The sequence below is a fragment of the Schistocerca gregaria genome, chromosome 5, assembly GCF_023897955.1.
Source record: "Schistocerca gregaria isolate iqSchGreg1 chromosome 5, iqSchGreg1.2, whole genome shotgun sequence".
NCBI classification, from domain to species: Eukaryota; Metazoa; Arthropoda; class Insecta; order Orthoptera; family Acrididae; genus Schistocerca; species Schistocerca gregaria.
The window spans coordinates 304,811,576-304,839,348 of NC_064924.1; the positions used below are offsets into that span (position 1 = coordinate 304,811,576).

At 37.5% G+C, this 27,773-nt stretch overlaps 1 protein-coding gene across 1 annotated transcript in view; it reads right to left on the reverse strand.

The window, feature by feature from the left end:
- Positions 1–2,403: 2,403 nt before the first annotated feature.
- The window catches only part of LOC126273158 (lysosomal acid glucosylceramidase-like), a 124,076-nt gene continuing 98,706 nt past the window's right edge, over positions 2,404–27,773 (reverse strand). The window contains exons 5-11 of the mRNA XM_049976624.1: positions 26,788–26,941; positions 23,093–23,253; positions 19,783–20,020; positions 15,769–15,913; positions 9,557–9,636; positions 4,614–4,894; positions 2,404–2,863 (exon numbers count right to left, since the gene is read on the reverse strand). Of these exons, the coding sequence (XP_049832581.1) occupies positions 2,764–2,863; positions 4,614–4,894; positions 9,557–9,636; positions 15,769–15,913; positions 19,783–20,020; positions 23,093–23,253; positions 26,788–26,941 (1,159 nt within the window). The 3' untranslated portion in view covers positions 2,404–2,763. The remainder of the gene's footprint in view (positions 2,864–4,613; positions 4,895–9,556; positions 9,637–15,768; positions 15,914–19,782; positions 20,021–23,092; positions 23,254–26,787; positions 26,942–27,773) is intronic.

Genomic DNA, 27,773 nt, shown 5'->3' on the forward strand with positions numbered 1-27,773 from the left:
TCCTTCACCAGTGCTTTGATTACCTATCATCATGCCATGAAATGAGAGACATCCCACCCGAGATACTTGCCATCCTATCTAAAGTGGTGTTCCATCACCCAACCAACCTCCAGAACACCCTATTCCATTCCTATGTCATGCCCAATCCCAATCCCTTGCCACAAGGATCATCCAATTTCAATCCCATCACAGGTTTATCCATCTCATCAGGGGCTGGGCCACTTATGAAAGTAGCCATGTCATTTACCAGCTCTACTGCAATTATTGCACAGCTTTTTATATTGGCATGACTACCAAACAGCTGTTCACCAGGGTGAATGGCCACTGCTAAACTGTGGCCAAGAGCAACCCTCTGGCACAACGTGCAGCTGAACATAACATGTTTGATTTAAATGGCTGCTTCACTAGCTGAGCCAACTGGATCCTTACCTCCACCACAAGCTTTTCTGAACTGTGCAGATAAGAGTTATCCTTGCAATACAGTCTCCACTCCCATAATTATCCCATCTTCAATGCATGGTAACATACTGTCCCCTCTCCCACCAGCCAACAGTTTCTACACTCTCTGTCCTATCTTTTTCTCTCCATTCTTGTCTCCCCTCTTTGTTCACCACCCTCTACTAATGCACATGCATGTCTTTCCCCACTTCTCTCCTTTTCCACTCCTTTTTTTTGCTACCTCCCTACCCCACAACCTCCTGATGCTGCATCTTTTGGCATTCTAGTCCCTACACTCTCTCCCCCCACCCATAAACTAACAGGCCTTCCCCTTCCCTGACTTCTCCAGATTGCTGCTTTCATTCCACATGATAGTTGCATTTGGGCCCGGGCTGCTGGAGTTGACGGTCATGTGTGCTTGCTTGTGTGTATGAACGGTGTATGTTTCTCTTTTGCTGATGAAGACTGGGGATGAAAGCTCTGTGTAAGTGGCTTTGTCTTTTAATCATGCCTGTCTAAAACTTAATGTGTCTTCTTTACATTATGTAGCCATCTATCTTTTCCTACATTGTTGATTCAAAAACTCTTGATGTATGCTATACAATAAAATAAAAAGCTTAATTTTCAACTTTTTATGGTTCCGTCTTCGCTAGAAATTGCATTTATACTATTGCTGTCTTTTTCTGAGAAATTGTATGTACAAATTTCTTGTTTTTTAAGTAAAAATAAATGCAGACAAAAGCTTAATAGTTCATTGAATCAGTGGCTTTTTCCAGGATAAAATGAATTTGAGTTTTTCAAACAGTAGTTTCAATTTTCTTGGAGATGTGGTCCATCTGCACAACTAAATGATAGGCTGTTGTTTTGTGCCATACAGGTTCAATTTCTTTTTATTTATGAAGTAACTTCAGTGACAGTTTTTGGATCATCTTATTCCATATGTGTTGTCCTAGAGTTGCATTTATTTTGCATGCATAAACCAAGAAGTTTGGTTTCTGTCATTTTTTAACATATTTCAGTTCAACACTTAACTTGTGTGGATCTTAAAATACATCATCACAATCATCCTATGGAAGAAGTTAACATAGTCAAATTGCTAGGACTAAATGTGGACAACTTAAACTGGAGTACACATATTGAGTAACTATCAAATAAACTAAGCAGCTCTGCATTTGCAATGCAAATACTAGCAAACTCTACTGACATCAGTACACAAAAAATAGCATATCATAGTTATTTTGAATCTGTCATTAGGTATGGTATCATTTTCTGGAGAAATTCAGGTAGTGTATCTCAAACACTGAAACTGCAAAAGAAAATTATAAGATACATGTGTAGTGCACTACAAACAGAATCTTGTCGTCATTATTTCGGAACCTGCAAATCCTAACAGTTCCCTCCATATACATTTATGAAATTATAATCTTTGTGCACAGCAGACAAAAATTATTTGAGGCAAATAATTTTAACCACACATACAACACAAGAAATATAAATAATTTTATGTTACCCACACACCATTTGAAATTATATGCACGAACTCCACAGTCTATGGGGATGACAATATATAACAAGCTAATGGGCAAAAATATGTTTAATATGAAGACAGAGGGTCTAAAAATAAGGCTGCAGCAGATTCTGTGGGGTAAATGCTATTATTCAGTAGAAGAATTCATAGAGGATGACGTGATAATTTGAGCAAAGGGTAATTAATTGTAAGTCTTTTATTGTATGTGTAACAAAATTGCATTATTATGATGATACCATTTGTTAAAATCAGTTGTTGAAATTAATTGTTAGTTTTTTATTGTATGTGTAGTTTTATATTGTATTATCGTTATGGTACCATTTGTTAAAATCAGGTGTTGTATGTATATGGTAAAACATTACCAAAATTTTGACGTGTCTCCTGTACCTGAATCAGATGATTTAGATTATGTACGTTATGAGACTAATAAACCACAATTCACAATTCACTTCGACTGTACTTTTGATTTTAATCAATTGATATATAACAGCACATTCTTGAAGGTTGTCAGTTTGCTTACATACATTTATGCAGTCATAGATTTTACTTCTGGTTTTCTTATTGTCACGAAAAAGGCTACATTTATTATTTAGTAGTAAAAATGTATTTTGTATTTTACTGTCCTAGTACAACATAGTATGACTATATGCACATTAATAACAGTCTTTTGCATCTCATAAGTAAAGAGTGATGTCTAACGTTTTTTATAAAGAAAAACACTCAATAAATAGTTTACTCCTGAGCATCTTTGGTCTTTATCTCTGTTATCCCACATTTTAAGTCTTTCTTCAAGCACATCACCAGTACAAAAGAGAGTTGAAAGATCGCTTTGGGATGGTAAGATCAATGTTGCCACGGTCTGGATCCACAAGCTGTATCTTTGTATCACTGTTTTTCCTAGAAGGAAAAAAATAGTTAAAAATATACAAGAAGAATAAACAAAATGTTGTTTTTATAACAGTATATATTTTTGCCTAAAACAGTATCTTGAAAATGTACAACCAGATTGTTAAGTGCATACAGAACTTTAAAAATACCTAAGTAGTATTTCTAATTATTGCTTGCATTGATAAGAAAGCATAATGGCAATGATGTCATACAGTTAGGATTTAAGTGTAAAATTTAATATACCATTTATAGCTGCTCTCATAGTTCATAAATCCCAGTCATTCAAATTTCTGTTAAACTCTGTGTACAAAGTTACTTGTATCAGACCACAACAAAGCAATGTTGGTATTATAGCAAAAATTGTTCCCAGTTTCACACATAATATATCAGGATCAAGGTTACAAACTCAGTTCATAAAATGAAACAAAAGGACTGGATGATCCATCCTTCTACATGAATATATCAAAACTACTCCGCATTATTCGATTTCTATGGAGCATTGCTTGCCTTTTCAGCAGAAAAACTATAACCCCAATCTGGATTCCAATGTGCCAGTACATACACTGTTGCAGGTTGTGAGCAGAAAGGAGAAGGAGAATTAGTGGGAGAGAGGCTAGAAATCTAAGGATGGGTACCAAGAAGAGTGATGGTGAAGAAATCTCCAAACAAATTCTTCATCTCTACCCTTCTAAATTCTGCACATTCCCCATACCACTGCTAGCATTTGATGGTAAGGACTCACCTTCTCACAACACTTTGCGCTAAAACTTCCAATTATTTTTTTATGTCTTGGAAAGAGGAATGGCCTTCTGAATTCCATCACTCACTCAGTCTGTATACAGTATTGGTTTACCCTAATGTCATTTCTACCCCTATATGTTACCATATTAATCTGTGAAAACCCCAGATGTCTTATACTATGGACCACCCATCACTCAATACTCCAACCCTACCATATGTGTTTCAAGCTGAGTAAATGGTAATCACCTGTGAAAGCAGCAGTATTTTTTACACATCTGTCATATTTTTAGTAGACTCTGACTACCTATTAGATGGAATGGAATAGAGCCATCTTTCTTCCCCATCCTTATCCAGTCTGAATTTGTACCTTATCTATCATTAACTTGTTGTCAAATTGTTGTTTGTAGTTACACTCACAAACTGATTGAATATTTTCCACAAATGGTTAACACCAGGCTAGATCCAATCAACTACACCTCCTGAGGATCTGCCTCCCACCCCTATAAAAGCATAAGATTTTCTGGAGTGATCAGTAAGGAAATGTCCTTAGAGTAAATCCCAGTCATTCAAAATTCCTAGTTTTTGTTGCCACTTCCATCCTCCCCCCCCCCCCCCTTTAATTTTTGATCTGTAGCCTATCCAATTCTTTGCTTTTTCTATTTGTACTTCCCTCCCTCTTCCCAATTTTTATAAACAACTCTCATCACTTTTAACTCCTCCTGGCCTAAACAAACACTGATGTTTTTCTTTATCATCATTATTACTGTGTCTCTGACTTGGTATTACTACTGTTATATTATTTATTTATTTTTTTTACTAATTCCAAGCTACAGTTCTTAAAGTGAAAAGCTGATGACACAACTGGAAGTATCATTTCCATATTAGATCATTAAATATAATTATACTATAAGCATACTTCCTGTAATCTATTAAGCAATTTTTGATTTCATGAAAAAATTCAAAAAATATCTTTTATAATATTTTTCTTCATTGAATGAAAAATGAGAAAGAAACTTACTCATTGTACATGACAATGACTGTAGCATTGTCTGGAGTTCTGAATGCCACACTCTTCAGTCCACTCTTGTCATTTGGCTCAATACTGATTCTCACTGATCCTTCAGGAACAAATTTGGAAAAGTGTCCCATAGCATAAAACATTGGCTGCTTATAGAACTCATCACTTGTTGTATTCACAATAACTGCAGAATCAACATAGTTGTTCACCCAGTTAGGACCACCTTCAGGATTCAAAGCAAGATTCCAGTCAATCCAACCAGTGACCCAGTGTGTCAAGTCCTGTAAATATAATTTTAATGAACTTGTGAGGCTCCTAAGGCAAAAAAGGATGATAAATTTAGTTGCCAAGATTTGTATGGAAATTATTGAGATCACTGCAGCTCTAATGTTGTCCCAATATATCATACGATAGCACTATACAAATCACCCTTGTCTCTATTATGTTCTGGATATTTGCTGTTTTGTTCCTTACTTTGGTAGCAGTGGTGGTGATCATTCTGATGAATTGGAAAAGTGTTTACTTTAGTACAGTTTTATACCAAAGAATCCACATTGATGCATGAATGTCATTATGAAACTGCCACGAGTATTAATAGCAGCATTGGAATAAGGGAGGAAGGGAGAAGGAGGAGGTGATAAACATTATTGGCTGTTATAAACATAAAAAAGGAACAATGTGTTAGATTAAGGTATTAGTCTCCATTTTTTGGTATGTTGTTGCTGACTGAAGATATGTATTAAAACAAATATTTTATGGAGGTAAAAGTATTGAAGAATCACAGAGGTTTTTCTGTAAGAAAAAGAAATACTTGTCAAGTCTTATTTAAAATTCACTAGTTTTGTTAGAAAGTGACTTGCACATGTTACAAATATAATTTAACAAATAGAGTAGATTTTCATTCTCCAGTATTGTTTGCTACATATGCATAATCTATGCTCTGCAAACCACCATAAGGTGCATGGCAAAGGGTACATCCCATTGGACGAGTTATTGGAATTTCTTCTCATTCCATTCACATATGGAGTGCAGTACTTCACCACATTCTTAGGGTTTCTTCCTGTTCCATTCACAAATGGAGTGTGGGAAGAGTGATTGTTTAAATGCCTGTGTGTGTGCAGTAATTATTCTAATCTTATCCTCATGATCCCCATGTGAGCAATACGTAGGAGATTGAAGTACATTCCTAGAGTCATCATTTAAAGCTGGTTCTTGAAACTTTGTTAATAGACTTTATCAGAATAGTTTACATCTATCTTCAAGAGACTTGCAGTTCAGTTCCTTCAGGAACTCTGTGACTCTCTCCCACAGATCCAATAAACCTGTGACCATTCATGTTGCCCTTCTCTGCATACATTTAATATCCTCTGTCAGTCCTATTTGGCATGGATCCCACACACTTGAGCAGTATTCTAGCACTGGGTCCACAAGCAATTTGTAAATAATCTCCTTTGTAGACTGACTGCATTTCCCAAACACTCTAACAATAAACCAAAGCCTGCCACCTGCTTCACCCATGACTTAGTCTATGTGATCATTCCATTTTATACCTTCAAAACATGTCACTCCCAGATATTTGTATGAGTTGGCCACTTTCAACAGTGACTTGTTGATACTATAATCATAGGATACTAGGTTTTTCTTTTTTTCTTGATTTGATAAGTGCACAATTTTATATTTTTGAACATTTAAAGTAAATTGCCAATCTTTGCACCACTTTGAAATTTTATCAATATCTGGCTGAATATTTATTCAGCTTCTTTCAGACAGTACTTCACCACATTCTTAGGGTTTCTTCCTGTTCCATTCACAAATGGACTGTGGGAAGAATGATTGTTTAAATGCCTGTGTGTGTGCAGCAATTATTCTAATCTTATCTGCACAATCCCTATGTGAGCAACATGTAGGGAATTGTATTATATTCCTAGAGTCATTATTTAAAGCTAGTTTTTGAAACTTTGTTAACAGACTTTGTCAGGATAGTTTACATCTATCTTCAAGAGTCTTACATTTCAGTTCCTTCCGTATCTCTGCAACACTCTCCCATGGATTCAACAAACCTGGGACCATTCATGCTGCCCTTTTCTATATACATTCAATATCCCCTGTTAGTCCTGTCTGGCACAGGTCCACATACTTGACGAGTATCCTTGTGATTCTCATGAGTGTTCAAAATTTCGTAATATATCACAAACAAATCAATAAAAGACTATGCAGAAGGATGAAAACAGTAAAATATGTTAATCTTGAACTTCAGATCAGCAAAGGCTGTCTCACACAAAGGAAAATTCCTAAGTCAGCTTTTATTTATAAATTTTTCATTTAGATGTTACTACACTGACATGTCAAAGAACAACACTGCAGGACAAGTTTATCTCAGTCAAAATCGCTAAAATGTGCATCATCAACAAAGAACATCTTCTGCCAGTTCAAGCTAACAATGCGTGAATTCCAGTCCTTTGAACTAAAATATTTCCTTGATACATCACTTAGCCATACTAGATTTATGTGAGGTAACTAGCATTGGTATGGAACTGTTAATAGGAGAAGTTAGTGGCTTTTTGAAGCAAGCATCATCTCTAGCAGATTTTATCAACTGGTACCTAATTTACCTCAACAGAAAATTATGTCAAAACAATAAGATACTAGAAATGACACTGTTTATTACGAATATCATATGTATTGCATTTTAACCTTAGTGACTGTGACAGACACAATTGCATCTCAGCAGAATAAGGAAGAAAAGGCTGGTCACACAATTTCACAAGAGCTGTTGAGAATGAATAAATACACTGTGGAATTAGTTTCAAATCTGTTATGTTGTATCAGTCCTGGTACCAGTAACAACATTGTACAATTTTATCAGTGTGGTTTTTGTCACTGTATTTTGAATTTAATTGTAAATAATTATATCATTTTTGGTATTGTTTTTTGTTTGGAGGTAATTATCATGGGGAGTAGGCACCCCAGAATTATTATTGTGGAAGTAGGGATGGAGGTGAAGATGTTGGTGAGAAAGTGGTGACATGTAACACTTTAATAAATTTCAATCAACTTTGGAACTTATAACTTTGTGTATGAAAAGTTTACTATCATGGGAAAATATCCTTAGCCCTACTAGGGATAGGGTGGAGCTGTGACAGATGTGCCATAAAACTAATAAAAAAGGTATTACTGTTGAATCCATAGTTTCCTGGGCTGACTGACTGGCAGTCCCAAATACATACAACTGTGATATTTACAGCCTTACTCTGGAAATCAGTGAGCAATTTCAAGAAAATTTTATGAATATCAGTTCCGGTCTGGAGAAAAAGGATAATAACAACAATAATAACAATAATAATAATAATAATAATAATACACTGGGACTAAGACACCACTAATGCTCCTAGGGATGGTGTAGAGGTAAAGGGGGGAAGGTGCAAGATGAAGAGACAAAGGAGTGAAAGAGGAGACAAGTAAGTGTAAATCTGCAGGGCTAGGCAAAATTTCAACCAAGCTTAATGCACATATGGCTTACAATCTAGGAGAAAATACTGTTTGTAACACACTCATAGCATTGCCAAGAGTGAAGGTGGTGCTGGGAAGGGAATGACATGTTGAAAAAGTTAAAAATAACTGATATTGATGTCAAATTCACAATGAGAAGATGAGATTCAGGGAAAATGTTTACACAATAAATGTACATATTGATTAAATTCTAATTAGTATTTAGTGTTTTGTGTCATTATTGCATGGTGAAGATGTACTAAGACAATGATATAATATTGATGGTTTCTTCCAAGAGTTTGCTGCATAGGCCACAAGCTAACCTTATGAGCTCACTTATTTCACAGAAAATGAACGGATTTTTTCAGCTAGTAAAAAGAAAATTTTTTGTTCTAGGCTTATGTTTTTAATGGAAAACTAGAATTATTCACTGGTTACAAAATGCTTATTCCTTGAGCATTCAAATACTTCAGTGTTGTCATTTTTACTTGTCTACAGGAAGATGAAGGTTTCAGTATTATCTCTGTTTTAAGGTAGGTTAACATCTTGAGTTCTGTATTACAGTCTTGCATCTAGCTTAAAGTATAAGAAATTGAATGTAAAATGAGTATACACAAAATACATAAAAATCAATCATACATTCTATGAATGTCTTTTAAACTGACTAGCCAAAATTCACAGGATGAGTTGTCCCATGTAAAGAAGTGCTGTTCATGATGCTCAAATGTTGTGACTAGATGCAGCATATCATTTGAGTGTAGTTATGATATCTGAACAGTCTGTTACAGACAGGTCCATAATGAACTTAGGGCTTGTAGCAACTTTGAATGTGGGATGATAATCATTGCAAGACACATGGGTCATAGCACATTGGAGATTACATATGATTTCAGGTTTGTAAAGTCAGCAGTACATACAGTGAACATTCAGTATTGTAGTGGGACAGCCATAAGTCGTGGATCAATAGAGATCATCTTGTCTCCACAGAGCCATAGGGAGAAACCCACAGACTACTGTGAGGCAGCTCACAGCCCGATTTGAAGAATGAGCAACAGAAAAATGATTTTACCAAGACTGTACACAGACAAATGAATCACAAAGGCTTCAGCAACCAAGGACTGATATCACGTCTAGTGCCTTTCAATGGAGTTTTCATGTATAATGTATATTTAAGTAGCATATAATAGGGTTTGCATGTACACTGTATATTTAAGTAGCACATAACTGATGGTAAGCTATATATAATATGACACTTTCTAATGACTGCGGAAAATGCAGGTGAGATACACTAGGCATTCAGAAAAATCTGAGGGTAGAACTTAAGATAATAAGTCATGTTAAAAATGCTTAGTACAGAGAAATGCAGTCCTTTGTGCAGAAGATCTTAGTTACAACTGTATCACCATCTCACTTCTAAAGATCTTTAGTGTAGTTTTGAAAGCAGAATAACATACTTGAATTATGTCAGCCATGTACTGTTCACCTCTTGACCATTCACCAAGCACAACTTTAGTTATATCCCATGGTTTGTCACCTGAAAAGATACAACAAGGACATTTATAAACTGCTGTACTGTTTTCTGATGAGACAGAACACAGATAGCCATATAACACAAATTCAGTGACAAGCATTTTTCTCTCATATGCAGGCAGAGCAGGTAGGTAGGGGTGGTGAGGGGAGTGGGGGTTATGCACACTCAGCATCACATTTCTTCATAATGTTTGCACACATTTTCATAAATTTCATCACTAACAATCATTTATCATGCATTGCTGGATATAAGCCTCTTCTAGAGTTCTCCATCCATAGTGGTCTTCCAAGTTTTCGCATCCAAGTTTGTCCTGCTTGTTTCTTTATGTTGTATTCTTGACAAGCAAATTCATGAAGATTCCTAATGAAAAATGGTTAAATGTGATGCAAAAAAGGAATGAGAAACTTTGGTTCCCTACATACATCACATAAGTTTAAAAAAGAAATATTACTTGTATTTACCTACACTACCACTAATTCAAACAGGAACTGTTCAGCAAGACTGTTCCTAACATTAAACAATTAATGACATTAAATATTGTGCTTTGGGGATGGACATTGCTTCACCCATGCTTCACAATTTTATTTACTTCTAACGTAATTGGAAGTAGGTTACATACTTCCATATAAGTCTGCACAATCCAAAACTATATTTCACCTTTCTAGCACTTTTCACATGTTTGCATGTCTTTACACTAACAAGATCCATCTGATGCACCTTAACTTTTTAGTTCTGTTATTCCCAATTATATATTTTGGTTAACACTAGACTATTTTCCTATGTACATTCTACCAATGGAAAATTTCTCCTACCAAGCACAAAAAAATAAAAAATGCTCCTGTTTAAAAGACCAACTGAACAGTGGGTTACCAGCTACCTAATTCTACCATCCCCAGCACCTTTAAAAATGTTCCCAAACAATTTGGTACACAAACACATTCACACTCTAGCGTGCAACTTACTTCTCACTCCCATAAGCTCCCCTAACTGTTAACTTGCTCACACCCACTAGTCCATTGCTGTACGCCACTCATTCCCACCAACTCTCACTTGTCCATTCTCACTTATTCAGCCCAATTGATTGTCATTATCTCTGTCTCTCTCTCTAACTGTCATTGTCTCCTATTTCACAGCCACAGTCTTCTTCATTCTGTCCTACTACTACAGTCTCCTCTCAATGTCACTGTCTCAGTCTTGCCCTCTCTTACTGCTACTATCTCATTCTTTCCTTCCCATTGCTGTTTTCTGTTCTCACTGTCACTATGTGTCTTCTCCTTGTTGTTGTTGTTGTCATAGACTCTGCCTCTCTTTATCACCAGCTCTCATCCACTTCCACTTTCTCCATCTGTTTATTCCTCTCCCATTGGCACTGTCTTCATCACTCTTTTCCTAGCACTGGTTTGTCCTGTCAATTATGTTTCTCAGTCGCTGTGTCCCTCTTTTTCTCCCAGACTGCCATTGTCTCCTTTGCTCTCTCTATAGTACAACGACTGTGTACTATCTTCCAGTATTTATTACTTTTCTGTCTCTTTCCCACTACAACTGTCTCCTCTTTCAGTCAAAAAAGTGTGAATATGTTTGCATGCCAAAACATTTGTGAATTTTTTTTAAAGATTCTGAGGAGGGTAGAATAAGGTGCCTGGTGCCCCACTTCTCAATCACAGTCTTTTACACAGAAGCATATTTGCATTTTTTGTACATCAATAAAAGCATTTTTCCGTTGGTTCCCTTCTTTTCCCAGCCATAACAGGGTGTGTCACTCATATGAAAAGAAATATGGGGTAGTAAAATTTTGATAGTTTACTTATGGCATGTAAAACTGAAATAACATAAAACTAATTTTACACCTCACACCAGATTTTACCATGCACAAAAATTTTGCATGTGCTTCAGTACTACAGTACGGTATTCACAAAATATTTCTGGTGATAACAGTCACCAGATGTGAAAATTGTGATAACAATTCTCCGTCAAATGCAAATCATTTCCACTGTGACTCTGTCAGTTTCTGAGAAAATAACCATAATGGTTGTTGGGACCATCTACTAACTGTTGGAGCTCTGTGCTCAAGTTTGAGTATCACCCCTTCTCTGGTTCACAAAAACAAGTTTGGTGCAACACATCGACAGGGAAAGTTAGACCACTGGTTCCATCTCAAATGAGAAGACTTGTATGTGTTATTGTATTTGATAACCAAACGTAATAGACTGCTTTGTTTGGCCGGACCTAAAGGATGGCTGTAAGAGCTGGATCCATACTTGCACTGCATGCCACCGCTGCAAAAACAGGTAGGCCTTCTAGCCCAGGCCTTGGCCAATATGACAATCTGGCAGGTAGGTTACAACATACACATTTGTATTTAGTCAGACCACTCCCAGATTATGGTAGCTACAACTCTATTCAGTCAGCTGCTGACAGAGTCACATGGTGGCTCGAAGCAGTGTTGATATCAGACATCACAGCTGAGATAACAACGTAAGGCCTTAGTGCAAGTGTGTATCACACATTTCCATTGCCTCACCACAATAACAATGGACTAGGGAAGGCAATTCAAGGTCTCTGTGGAATTCAGTGTCTTTGCACTGCTGCTTACCACTCACAGAACAATGGTCACTGGAGTGGTGGCACTGCATGTTCAAAACATCACAGAAGTGACACAGTGGAAATTGTGGTGGCCCTTCCATGGGTACTTCTCAGTGTTTGCAGTGCCTTGAAGGAGAATCTGCAGGCTTTACTGGCAGAGATCCTATATGGTGAAAAGTAGATGTTCCCAGCAGAATTTGTTGACCCTTTGGTTTTACCTAATACAACTAAACTGCTGGAAATGGTTCAATGAGTCGCATAGGATGCCACCTCCACAGTGACATGGAACATCAAATGTTTTTGTACACAAGGAAATGATGACCTGCAAGTATATAACATTACATGATGACACTACAAGGGCATCACTTCAGCCACCTTACTCTGGTCCTTACAAGGTATTACAGAGGGGTAAACAAACATTTGACATACTTCTCTGTGACAAGTGCACTACAGTTTTGATACACAGAATCAAACCTGTGTAAGTATTCAGCTCAAAATCTGACCTATTCAACAGTAGCTTGGCTCATGGTTTTGCCAATCCACAGCAGAACCTGCATTCCAGCACAACATGTCATGTGGAGACAACTGAGGCAGCACCTCCTCCCTTTACACACCAGATTCTCCACCTACTACCCCACTGTCATGCTTCGGCTACCCACTCCACCCTCCTCCGCACCTCAAATATTTCTGCTCAGACTGGGCAGTCCTTTTTACAATATTTACAAAGCTTTTTTAGCATTACTTAAAATGTACACAGTTTTTTTAATGGCACTGTTAACTCCAGTATATTTGTTTCTGTGTAACTGATATTCTGTAAAATCTTGACCATCCACTCAGTATGAGAACTGTTCAAAAAATTCCAGAACTTTGTCCATAAAATTTTTCTACACTTATCTTTTACTTATTGTGCATGGTGTCCTTTGAAATACTCTCCTCCACAATTGATACACTCCCTACACTGTTTCCACCTCCAGAAGTAGTCTTGGTACATGTCTTGCTGGATCACACAAAGTGCCATCTGTGAATTTTCTTTCATCTCATCTATCATTGCAAACCTTCATCCTTTCAATGGGTTTTCAACTTTGGAAATAAAAAAAGTCTTCAGGGGCCAGGTCTGGAGAGTACGTGGGATAGGCAGCACAGTGATTTTGTTTTTTGTGCATTAGCACGCCCCAACAGAGATGCAGTATCATGATGAAAAAGCCATAAATTGTCTCACATTTCAGGCCATTTCTTTCCACATTTTCTTGCAGGTGTTGCAACACATCCCAGTAGTACCATCGATTAACAGTTTGTTGCTGTGGCTTGAATTCATGATGTATTTATCCTTGAAAGTCAAAGAAAACTATCAGGATGTCTTTGACATTTGACCTGACCTGATGAGCTTTCATTGGTCTTGGAGAACCTTTCCCAAGATTGTGAAGATTGAACCTTGGTCTCTACATCATAACCTCAGATAGTACCATCAATTAACAGTTTGCCCCTGTGGCTTGAGTTCATGATGTACTAATCTTTGAAAGTCAGAGAAAACTATAAGGCTGTCTTTGACATTTGACCTGACCGGATGAGCTTTCCTTGGTCTTGGAGAACCTTTCCCGACATTGTGAAGATTGAACCTTGGTCTCCACATCATAACCACAGACACACATCTGTTCACCAGTTATGACTCTCTTAACACCTTTTTCTCATTTGTTCAATTGAAAAGCTCTTCACAGATTGCAAAACAAGGTTTTTCTGGTCTTGACTCATGAGCCATGGGACAAACTTGGCAGCAACATGATGCATTCCAAGATGCTGTGTCAGGATTTCATGACATGATCCAACTGAAATGTTACATTTTTCTGCAAGATCTCAGACAGGCAGTCTTCGATTGACAAGCACAATTTTGTTGATGTTCCTGACAGTGTCAGTAGACATAGAAGGGTATCCTCAATGAGGGTCATCTTTAACTTCTGCCCATCCATTTTTAAATCATGTGAACCATTCATAACACTGAGTGCAGCTTAAGCACTCACCACTGTAGGCATCCTGCATAATTTAGTGTGTCTCTGTAAAGATTTTCTCAAGTTTCACACAAAATTTAATGCAGATGCATTATCTTCTAACTCTGTCAGCTCAAAACTTGCAAACTGTGCGAGACAACAATCTATGCAATACAACACTGAACAGTAACTAACAGACATACAACAATGAAACTTCTGGCAATTACACATTAAACACAGCCGTGTGCAGTCCAACTGCATTTCACTTCAACATACCATTGGCACAAAACTATGAATATTCCAGAATTTTCCGAACAGACCTCTCAGGTTGGTCTTATTCATCGTGTATTATTCATTCCATACAAATAAGAATAAGCAGCTGTGATGAATCTAAGATGTTTACTGTTCGTTCCTACCAAATGTGATGTTGTCTGTTCTTCAAGTTGTATTCCTATTTCAAACAGAACTTAATTACTTGTACTACAGTCCAGAACTTGACTGGGTAACATACTCAAATGTTTCCAAAACATACTGTCACATATGCGATTATTACTTATGGATATGACATACATATCATTTTGTGGTATGTTTTATAGTTTAGCATTTTTATAAGCTGAGATAGTGGAGCAAAAGAACAGTGATTAGTGTGATATCTTTAGTAGTCATTTAGTATGGTTTTGTACACCTACAAAATCAGGTTCTCACATGTAGACTGGTTAGACATAAGTGCAATACAAGTATTTATATTGTTCATATCAACTAGTACTTCATTCAATAGGAGTCCTACACAGTCTTCAAAGTTTCAAAAATATACAATTGATGATCTTCCAAAACAATTTCATGCTATGTCTCCTTAGATCACTCACTTTTGCTAGCTTCAGCTTCTAATACAAAAATCATTTTATTATTTGTCAATAGTATTTCAAGGTTGAATGATACACTGCAACACTTGTGATCACAGTTGTTTTATTTTGTTTTCAGTTCTGATCAGATGTTGCTTTACATACAGCAGTAATTTCTCAAACTCAAAGTAGTATACTACATCAATGCAGTTCTAGATAAACTAAGTGTCCGTGTAATTGTAAAGTCCTGCCAACGTAATATAATTGTAATGTTGTGTGATCCATGTTCATGGTTATACATTACAAAAATTTAAAAATTGCTTCACAACAAAAATTGTCCACTAATGAAAACAAAATTAAGGGATTTTAATTAATTGGGTGGCAGTCACTTTGGTAGAATGTTATCATTCAGACAAAATGTGGTGGTTGTAGAGCCTGTTACAACTAAAATACTGTTTCAAGGACTAGATCTACAACCTGTTATGAATGCTGCTTAAAGGTAATCTGAAGCTGACAGTAATCTGTCATGCTGTTCATCATATCCATCTTTAACCACTTCCAAACTCTCACTTACTGGATTTTTCATGTTTTCATTTGCATTTAGTTTGCCTGTGCATCACATGCCATCATATCACAAAACTTTCTTTGCTGTTTTCTTCTGTGTCTAACACTTAATAAAGGATAAGTATAGAAATAAATGTACAAGAAAAATGCCTTCCAAAACTTACCAATGCTGGCTTCAGTTGCTATAATAAATTTTGAAGGGTACTTGTTGTGTGTTAGGCTTAGCAGTGAAGCTGGAAGAAAAGTGTCCCAGTACCAGTGCACAGCAACACCATCAACATAGTTTTGCACTTTTTCATCTTCCATTAGCTGCAATTGTTCATTATTAAATTATTCATTGTTGAAAATAAGCATGATTTAAGAAAAATTGTTGAACGAAACTGTAGAAAATAATAGTTGTCAAGGGTAGGAACTACTAGACAGTTTTAATTTATTGGGAATAAGAAGGTGAAAAATCCTGTCTAGATGTGAAATGCTGTTTTTAGGCTAAACATACTTATGTTCAACACAGACCTTCTTTAAGATCGCAACACTTTCTCTTACAATTTTCCAGAGAGTAGATTCTATCCATGAAGTGTGAATTTGTAATTAAAATTTATCATTTCACATTGGAAAAGCATCTTTGTACATAACTGCACCGTCCTAATAGTTTCTTTTGGAATTCTTGATTATTCTTACATTCTGTTGATTGGAAAACTTGCAGGAAATTTAGTAATTATTGTTCAACCCATTGCAAAGTGATTAAATAAGAACTACTTTTGAAGCTAGAAAAACATTGACCATCCTTTGTGACAGATGAAACTAATTGCTTGGTGGCTTTTGTCTCAGGCTATACATCCAGAGTTTGTTTCATAATTTTCCTGGCATTTCACCAGTACAAGGGGCTGGTATTGACAAAGCTTCACCTTCCATTGCTGATGGTGGACTGGAGTCACCATCATGGCTGCAGATTATATTTACCTGGCTTGCCAACATCCAAGGGCTTTCCCTTCATCATTTCTGCTGCAACTCTCCCCTTACTCCCTGCAATGGTCAATTGCTGCAGCATGGGAATCCAGAATGTGTTCCCTTGAGGATTTCTTTTTGAAGCTATTGTCATGTCTGTGTATTTCTAAAGCTTCCCTAAACAAGTGGAAGCTATGGAAATACACAAACATGACAATAGTTTCAACAAGAAAGAAGAAAACCTCAATGTGAATGGATCCTGGATTCCCATGCTGCAGCAGACAACCGCTGCAGATAGCAAGGGGAGAACTGCAGTGGAAATGAGCACACGAAAACCCTTGGATATTGGTGTGCCAGGTACATATAATAAGCAGTTATGAGCACAACAATAGTTCCCCACCAGCAGTTGAGGATGAAGTTTTCGCAATGCCAGCCATTAGTGCTGGAAAAATGTCAGAAAATTTATCAAACAAACATTTGCTGAAGAAACTGAGACACATGCTGCCAGGCAAGTTGTCGACAAATAGCCATGAAAGCCTTAACAATTTTGTAAGATGAAACTAACTTCACCTTCCTTGGTGCAGTGTTACTGGTTTCCATCCATTGATTCAATTTTTGTTGTTATATTCCTGGTGTGAAGTGGTTGGCCTATGTCTAATCCATTGCAATTAGTAGGATTTTTTAAGAGTCCAAATATTGTATGTACAACCCACTATCCTTCCCACCCTGCCCACAGTGGTATTTCACCAGCCTCCAAACTTACACAATATCCTCATCCACCACCACACAGTCCATGCTCCCAACCCCTTGCCTCATGGCTCAATGCAGTACTTGTCTCGTGTTAGCCCCCAAACCTACACAATATCCTGCTCCCAACCATGGCTCAATGCAGTACTTGTCCTGTCATCCTCCAACTGCCACCTACTCCAGTCTGATCACAGGCATTAACTATCCAGTGAAAGGCAGGGCTACCTGTGAAATGACTCATATCATCAACAAACTAAGTTACAACCACTGTGCTGCATTCTATGTAAGCATGACAACCAACAAGCTGTCTGTCTGCATGAATGGCCACTGATAAACTGTGGCCAAGGACCACCCAGTTGCTGAGCATGCTGCCCAACACAGCATTCTTCATTTTGATGAGTGCTTCACAGCCTGCATCATCTGGATCCATCCTACCAACACCAGCTTTTTTGTACAGTGTGCACACGGGAAGCTGCCATGCAATATATCCTACATAGTCATAGTCATCTTTTGGCCTCAACCTTCGTTAGTCAGTGTCCTTCACTCACCTTCCCCTTTCTTGTTCCCACTCCAGCACTACATAACCTTCTATCCCACCAACATACCCAGTCTTTACTTCTCTCCTTTTCTTGCACCCCCCCACCCCTCTGCCCTCCATCTAACCTTCTGACTGAACCTAGCTGCCCTACCCTCTCCCCATCTCATCCCTGTATGGTCCCACAAGCAGCACTTTACCATCCCTCACCCCTACCCTGATATTCCTTCCCCTCTACACTCCAGCCTCCTCCTCATCCCCACCACCCAGATGGCTTCTACCATCACATGCTGTTGTTCACATTCTGGCCTCGGCAGCCAGGCAGAGTAGTCGTGTGCTTTTCATAGTATAGTTAGAAATTTGTAGTGATGATTTAAATAATAAAACACTGTACCCAGTTATGTTTCTTATTACATGCTAGAAGGTTTTAATTATTAAAAAAATGTACTTATGCTCCTTGAGAAAGAACACATTGATCCAGTCTAAGTTTCTATGACAGGTAACAGCGAAAGCTAGAAATTCTGTGTGTGTGTGTTTGTGTGTTTTATTTATTGTGCCTGTCTACCGGCGCTTTCCCGCTTGGTAAGTCTTGGAATCTTTGTTTTTAATATATTATTCACATGTGGAAGTTTGTTTCTATTTTATTTACTTAATTATGTAAATAAAGTGATTGGCTTCAGAAGTTTACCACTAAGCATTTAATCAGACACTATCAGTTTATTTCTTGTTGTATGAGCATTATCTTTTTTGTACATTGAAAGAGAGCTGTCATTCGTGACCCTAAGTGGATATTTTGTCCACATTTTCTTATAATCATACAACACAGACACTCTTTTGCAGACAACAGCATCACCAGTGAACAATTTGATAGTGCTACTGACCCTTTCTTGTATGTATATTGGAAACATTTGTGGGCCTAATATGTTTCCTTGGGTTATAGGCAATGTTACTTCCAATTTTGTCAGACATTGGAATTACAGTGCAACTACTAGTTAAAACTTCCAAGAACTGAACATATGTTGCTTATTAACTGAGGATGTGGTGCAAAGCCAAACGACTTTTGGATGTCAAAGAAGATGGATTCCATCTATTTATTTGCATGTATTGTCTGCAAGATATCACATGTGAGTAAATCCAGTTTTGTTTCACATGAGAGCTTTATGCTGAAGCTGTGCTTAATCTTTGAGGAAAAATTTGATCTAAGATCCAGCAACAGACATTATCAATGTTGGTCTGTAATTAAGTGCATCCATCCATTTGCTGTTGTTGCCATGTCCTTCTCCTGTGGACTGTTTTCTGTGTCAGAGATTCTTGATAAATATAGCATTCACGGTAAAGACAGCATATAATATCAGATTGAAATCCTGAGTGTAATATGACAAAATAATTAAATTGGATAGATAAAAAATCTACTCACCGAGCACCGGCAGAACTCACACATAAAAGGCAGTTTTAATTAGCAAGCTTTCAGAGCCAGTGGCTCCTTCTTCAGGGAGACAGTTGAAGTGGAAAGGAGAGGGGTGAAGGAAAAGGACTGGAGAGGTCTAACAAAAGGGGTAAATTTTGGGAAAGTCACTCAGAACAGCAGGGCAGTGGAGACTTACTGCAAGGGATGAGAAGGAAAGGACTTTCTTTCTCATCCCCTGCAGTAAGTCTCCCCTGACCTGCAGTTCTGGGTGACTTTTCTGAAATCTACCCCTTTTATTAGACCTCTCCAGTCCTTTACCTTCACCCCTCTTCCTTCCCCTTCAACCATTCTGCCTGAAGAATGAGCCACTGGCTCCGAAAGCTTGCCAATTAAACCCGTCTTTTATGTGTCAGTTCTGGAACCACTTGATGAGTAGATTTTTTTATCTATCCAGTTTAATTATTTTGTCAATAATTGAGTGTAATATGAAGATGAAATAAATATATGTTAAAAATGTGGCAGCAATCTAATGTAAGTACTTACAAGGTTCACCATCCAAGGCAACAAAAACCGTTGATCATCAAGCACAAGGAGTTTAATGCTGCTGTGTTGAGAAGCACGAAGTGCAGGCCCAAAATTTTCAGCAATCCATTTTCTTTGCTTTTTTGGACTCCATCCAAGTGAATTAAATCTATTTATAGGAATTATTCCATTGGATGGCTCATTTCCAGTAGACACTGCCCAGAATTCAAGGCCCATGTTTTTGTAAGCATCAAGAAATCTGTAACATTGAGAATTAACTGAAAATAGTAGCTCTAAAGACATATTCTCAGGCTCTTCTAAAAAAATTGTTGCTTTAATCTAAAACTTACACATACACAAGATACTACAGTAAAGTGTATATAGTGCAACAATGTAACATAATTTATGACAGACTCAAAAATTGTTCAGTAAGAAAGAAAAAAAAAAGCCATACAATAATTGCACTGTATTGACTGACTGTTCCATCTGTTCTTGGTAGAATATTTTATACATCATGAATAAAAACACACACAACACTGTTGTAATAGTCTACAATATTTATTATTTATTTCACAAATCAGTTTGTGGTTGTTACGCCACCATCAAGTACAAAGATTTATCCATCCATCCAAAACTAGCAGAAATGACAAAATAGATGCACACACTCACCTGCAGTGACTGGCAGAAATGACAAAATACTAGTAACAGATATTCTGAAACGAGTACTTATTGTGTTACATGGTTGTGAACACTGTGAATGGAAGGAATGTCAAGAAGGGACTTAAACACACAGGACTAGTGCATGAAAGGAACTATATTTGAATACTCTGGTTTTCACTGCCAAATGGTTGAACCTACCCTTCTTATTATTTCATACTCAATATTTCACATTTTCTCTTGTAGTACCCTACAGAAATAGTACTATTACAAAGGTACCCTGACAAATAGATATCATTATCATGTCCTCAGTGAAGGTGTGCTTTTATTTTATTTTATTTTTGAAAGTCTAGTATTCTTTTAGAACACTTTATTGCATAGATCATATGTTTTGTTACACAGATAACAAGTTTTAGTCAGTTCAGTGGTCATCTTCAGATCCATAATCCCAGACCATGCAACAAATTGGTTCTGGGATTATGGATCTGAAGATGGCCATGGAACTGGCTGAAACTGGTTGTCTATGTAACAAAACAGGAGAAAATGTTTAAAATCCAGCAAATGAAGCAGGCAAAAGGTAATACAAATGTTTAAAAAATGAGATTGACAGGAACTGCAAAATTGCTAGAGAACAAATGGAAGGATTTAGAAGCGTGTTTCACTAGGGGAAAGAGAGATACTGCCTACAGGAAAATGAAAGAGGCCTTTGGAGGCAAGAGAAGCAGCTGTATGGATATCAACAGCTCAAATGGTAAACAGCAAAGGGGGGAAAGCTGGAAGGTGGAAGGCGTATATAGAGGGAGATGAACTTGAAAGAAAATTATAGAACGAAGTGGACGCAAATGAAGATGAGATGGGAGATATGATACTGCAAGAAGAATTTGACAAAGCCCTGAAAGATCTAAGTTGAAACATGGCGCTGGGAGTAGATAACATTCTGTCAGAACTGCTGTTAGCCTTGGGAGAGCCAACCATAACAAAACTTTTCGCTCTGGCATGCAAGAAGTAAGAGGCTGGCAAAATACTCTCGGAATTCAAGAAGAATCTAGTAATTCCAATTCCAAAGAAAGCAGTTGCTGATAGGTGTGAAAATTACCAAACAATTAATTTAATAAGTCATGGTTCCAAGATACTAACATGAATTCTTTACAGAAGAATCTGGTAGAAGCCAACTCAGGGAAGATCATTTTAGATTCCAGAGAAATGTTGGAACACTTGATGCAATACTGATCCTACGACTTCTCTAAGAAGGTAGGTTAAGGAAAGGCAAACCTACATTTATAGCATTTCTAGACATAGAAAAAGCTTTTGACAATGTTGACTTGAATGCACCCTTCAAAATTCTTAAGATTGCAGGGATAGAATACAGGGAGCAAAAGGCTATTTACAACTTGTACAAAAATCAGATAGGAGTGGTAGGAGTCTAGGGGCATGAAGGAGAGGCAGTGGTTGAAAAGGCAGTGTAACAGGATTGTAGCCTAACCCTGATGTTACTCGATAAGTACAGTGAACAAGCAGTAAAGGAAACCAAAGAAGCATTTGGAGCAGGAATTAAAATTCAGGGAGAAGAAATAAAAACTTTGAGGTTAGCCACTGACACTGTAATTCTGTCAGAGACATTAAAGGATATAGAAGAACAGTTTAATGGAATGGACAGTGTCTTGAAGGGGGAATGTAAGATAAGTATCAACAAAAGCAAAACAAGAATAATGGAATGAAGTCGAATTAAATCAGATTGTTCTAATGGAATCAGATTAGTAAATAGACACTTAAAGTAGTAGATGATTTTTGCTTTTTGGGAAATAAAATAACTAATGATGACCGAAGTAGAGAGGATATAAGATGTGGACAGGCAATGGCAAGAAAATCATTTCTGCAGAAGAGAAATTTGTTAAATGTAGATTTAAGTGTTAGGAAGTAATTTCTGAAGATTGTTGTCTCTACTGTAGCCATGTATGAAACATGGACGATAAATGATCTAGATAAAAAGAGGGTAGAAGCTTCACAAATGTGGTGCTACAGAAGAATGCTGAGGAGTAGGTGGATCGATCACATAATTAATGAGGAAGTCCTGGATAGAATAGGAGAGACAAGAAATTTGTGGCACAACTTGACCAAATAAGAGGTCAGTAGACATACCACACTCTCACATTCTTAGACCAATTTAGGGATCACCAATTTAGTATTGGATGGAGGTGTGTGTGTGGACTGGGGTTGGGGGGAGGTGGGTTAAAGAAGTCATAGGGGGAGACCAAGAGATGAATGCAGTAAGCAGATTCAGAAGGATGTAGGTTGCTGCATTTTATTTGGAGATGAAGAGATTTGCATAGGACAGACCACAACAACAACAACAACAACATGTAAAGTATTCTAAAAGGATACTAGACTCTAAAATATAGAAGGCCACCACCTGCTTCCAGTGATATTATATATGTTGCAGTTACAGGATCAAAGTGTTTCAGCTGTTACTCTGACTATATATCATACTATTATAGAAATGGAAAATCATGTTCTGTATTATATCAGGGTGTAAGAAGTAAATATGAAATGCTTAATAATCTTAAGGATATCTTTATCTTAGGATTGCACCTAAAACATCAAAAAATGAAGAAACATATGTTGTCGTGTAGTTGGAGATAGAAAATATATCACTGCAAAATTTCATTTTACTTACTTTACGTGGTAGTCTGCCCATTCCTGGAAATATTCATCCTTTAATAGAGAAAATCCTACAAAATCATTGTTTGTTTTCATCCATTTTGGAGGACTCCATGCAGCACCAACCAACTTCAAGTTCTGACCTCTGATAGCCTGAGCCCATTTTATCAAGGGAATCTGAAAGCCAGAACATAATGATTACAATTTGAAAGTGCAACAAATTTTATCAATGTAATTATTTAGAGCTTGCTTTCCTTGAGGTAGTCCTACAATTATCCACCTGATAGTGGAGGCCAGGAAATCCACATCTAGGATCACTGCAGAATTGTCTGAGCCTCTTATTTAAACCCTCCAGTCAGTTCTAGTCCAGCGGACCATGATCAGTTATGGGCACAATGCTGCAAACACTGAGCTGTGCTTCCACACTGTGTGTGAGGATAGCAGTCTTAACCATTTCAGCAAACTATGTCAAGGAATTGTGGATAGCTTCACATTCCAAGCAGCAAGTGCTGTTCATGCCAGCATAGTCTACAATTTACAGCTGGTTGCACTCAATGCATTCAATAAATGCTGGTAGAGCCTCCTCCACATCTCATATGAGATCTCCCAGCAAACTGATAAACATATTGATTATACACTGGCATTCTTTCCTGGCCTGCCTACTATTTTCCTCTAAGCTCCATTACTCATCTAACACTGGAGCTCCCAATGACCAATGTACCCACCTTCTCTTCTTGTCTAAAGTCAGCAGAAAAATCAGCCTTTGGCCCAGTAGGTGGAAAATCTAATTCTGGTTCAGATGTATTGTCAGCACTGGGTAGCACCATGCACTTATTGCTAAAGTGTAAGGGAAAAGTCATGCAGCCAATTTGCATATTCATCTTCTGTCCAGATATGTGCAAATCAAACTCATCCTGAGGAAAACTGATCACATGATGTGCATTGAAAAGTGCTGACGATGGAGTTTGCCAGGGCTGACAAACAGCATCAGAGAAATACAACTTTTGCCACTGGTATCCAAACACTGCAACAGCTCAGGGTAGTAGCTTGCCTACAGTAGCTAGCACAGCTTCTTTGTTTAAGTTTGTGTCCACACACAATGAGCACATTTCTTGTCTATTTACTATTATGTTAGGCAATTTAAAATCATGAAAAAAGATACTAACCAATGCAGTCCAACTAACTAAGAAATTACAAGGGGATTGCAACAAGAAATCAAATTACCAACTGTAAATCACAAGCTGTACAAATCAACACTATTACAATTTTGGTTGACACAAAATTTAAACAAGAGGAATAAAAACTACTTCTGGTGTATTTTAAATGGCATTGAAAAATGTGAGAAGCCAGTATATGTGAACACAATTGCAAAGTATACAACTCTTGAACAGTATTCAAAAACTTAGAAGAAAGTTATAAACACTACTTAACAAAAAGTACACAAATAATATTCACTTCTTCAAAGAAGGAAATAAGAAAAACTAAGGTAACCCACTGTATAAAATAAGTTCTACAGCTGGTGAGCAACTAGAATACAACTTTCTGGTGTTTTTTATACACTGCCCAGTCACATTAATGTCAAAAGCCTGAATAACCACTTTTTTTCATAGTGGACTACTGCAGCAGTGATGTGGAGCCATGCTGACTTAAATGCCATGGCTAACTAGATAATGTTTCTCAGCTGAGGATCCATGCCATGATCGAAATGGTCCCACAGATTCTTGATTAGGTTTAAATATGGGGTTTTTGGTGGCCTTAGGAGTACTAAACTCATCCTGCTGCTGTTTGAGCCATACACATGTGCAGTGAGCTATGTGACACATTGCATTGTCCTGCTGGTAGATGCCATCATGCTGAGAAAAAACAAACTACATTTTGGGCTGGGCATGACCCCCCAAGATATATGAATACTTGTGTGGATTCACTGTGCTTTCCAGAATGACAATATCAACCAGGGAATGCCATGAAAACATTCTCCAGGCTGTAACATTTCCTCTTCTGGCCTGGATGCTTCTGACTATTGTTGCAGGATATTTGCTTTCAGGTGTTTCAAGCCAGACCAATGGCCATCCATCTGGTGGAGCATAAAACATTATTCATTTTAGAAGGCCACCTGTTGCCACTCAGTGGAAGTCCAGTTGTGGTATTGACATGCCAATTCCTGCCTTCGTCGCCAATGAACAGTAGTCATGATGGATGGGTGCATGAACCAGGCATCTGCCGCAGAGGTTCATATGTAGCAACACTTGCTGAATGGTCATTGAGGAGACACTGTTGGTCTCCCCATGGTTCATCTGGACGGTCAGTAGCTCAATAGTTGCACATATACTCACCCGTACACATCTCTGCAGCTGTCATTCTACTATAGCTGCAGCCACTTGGAGAATAGATTTTTTATCTATCCAATTACATTATGTTGTCATTCACCTCTGTTGTCTATGGTCTGTGGTGCACCAAAGATGTCTCAGCACTGGTTTTGGATAGCACTGTTTTTGGAATGCATGGTATACTTTAATCTTGGCACCACACTATAAGTTTACTAGCTTAGCTATTTTGAAAACTCTTCCACCTTGGCCCAAAAGCGAATCACCACACCCTTTCAGACATCAGATGAATCACTCAATTTCTGCAATATGAAGGTGACTGTACTGTTTTCTGTGTCTACCCTGACATGCATTATATAACCTTGATTGCTACTACTGCCACATGCCATCTATGAATGTTTATCACACACTGATGTCAGCCATAGGAAGCAGTCACATTAATGTGTCTGGACTCTGTATAATGCTTATGTAAGTTGTATATCCATGTATTTATAAGTTTAAAAAGACAGATGTATGTCATGTTTCTCATCTAATCATTCCTGAATCTGTTGGCATGCCATGGGTGTTCTGCCAGCTCAGCCTTCCATTAATAACACACATTTCTCTGGAGGCGGTAGCTGCAATAGGTGATAGTGGAAATATGTTTAGCACAAATTTAACAATGGGGCCATTACAGGGTAAAGGGAATGAGAGAACTGACTTACTAGCCACACAACTAGCTAAAAACTAGCTCTGCAAGCAGGCCCCAAGGATAACAAAATGATTACTTATTCTGACTATGCCACTGACGTTACTCAGCAGCAATATGGCTGTTAATGTCGGCATTTCAAACTGGAGCCTGCATTTCTCATTAAAGTAGCTGTTGAGTCTGAGCAGATCATTCCATCAAAGAAGAATGCCAGATATTGAGCCTGAACCTCCATGTGGTAGACAAAGATGTTGACCTCTCAGATAAATCAGCAGATAATCAAAGACCTATAGATTATTAGTAGGAGCATACTAGAATTTGAATCTTGGTTGTTAGACCACCCTCACTCTCTATTTATTCCTTGTACCCTGCATCACTCCTAATGATTCTCCTACATTAATGTTTATCCTTATTATTTAATTGTATTTCACTGTATTGTTTCTCCTAATCATGATAAAGAAGTTTAAAATGCTCAAGATCAGACAGACATAAATGCTGCTGCAATAAGCTTTGAACCTCTTTGGACCTAAAATGTGATTCACAATCTTAATTTGGATTCACTGTCATGTAAGGAACACAACTTTCTGTTTATGAATGTCACAAGGTTTGACACTCTGATGTATGTGGTCTACATAAATCCAGCATATTACGTAGCAATGAATGGAAAATTCATACAATGAGTATGAATTCATTTGTTACCTTTATGTTGTAGTCTTCGTCTGTTAAACTAAAGTGTGAAAGACTTGTATCATTTTCATAATCATCATATGAATATGCATGAGTAGAAAAGTCACAGCCACCTATTGGCACTCTTCCCATATTTAGTTCAATCCCAGAGGTTGAAAAATAAGACCTGTAAAAAGTGAAAAATTAGCTGTTGTGCTGGTGTAGCACATGTAAATCAAACTTTGTAATTCAAGTAAGTACTGTGTTACCTACAGCATGCTTATCCAATAACCAATGCCCATTGTAGATATGAAGAGCTCTAGAGAGGGATGTGTCAAAAATTACAATGGGACTACATAAATCATTTAACATGTTATGGGAAATAATGCAGTTGTGGTGACAAAAGTGATGTGATTGAACACCAAAAGTAATACTATTGCATAAAATGTATTGTCTTTTTTGTATTGTATTCTTTGTGTAGTGAGGACTATCAAAGCACTGTCACACGGATGTCTTTTGTGTTGTGACTATAGGTGCCTCAGTTCCCATAGGATTCCAGTCAGATACCCAGTTCCAAATGTAATGGACCTTAACTGAAATGTGGGGCACTCATGCATCTTCAACGTTGTTGACTGAGCAGGGGCTTTCTGGAAGATGCCACAACTATGCCATTTGGGCTTTTTGAACACAATATGGTGCCTGTCAACCTCCACAATGCAGCACACACATGGCAGCATTTTACTCATTAAGTCCTGCAAGACTTGGCATTTACATTTTGTTACATGGATGATATCCTAATTTTTTCCAAAACTCTTTATCATCATCATCATCATCATCTTCATCATCATCATCATTTACACGACAGGTTTTCAACAGGTTCAAAGTTCTGGAATAATCATAAATGTGGATAAACATTTTTTTCCCCTCAAAGCAAGACATGTAATTTGTGGGACACAAGTTCTCAAAAGCTGTAATCACACCGCTGCCAAGAAAGTGGTCAACATTCAACAACTTTCTCT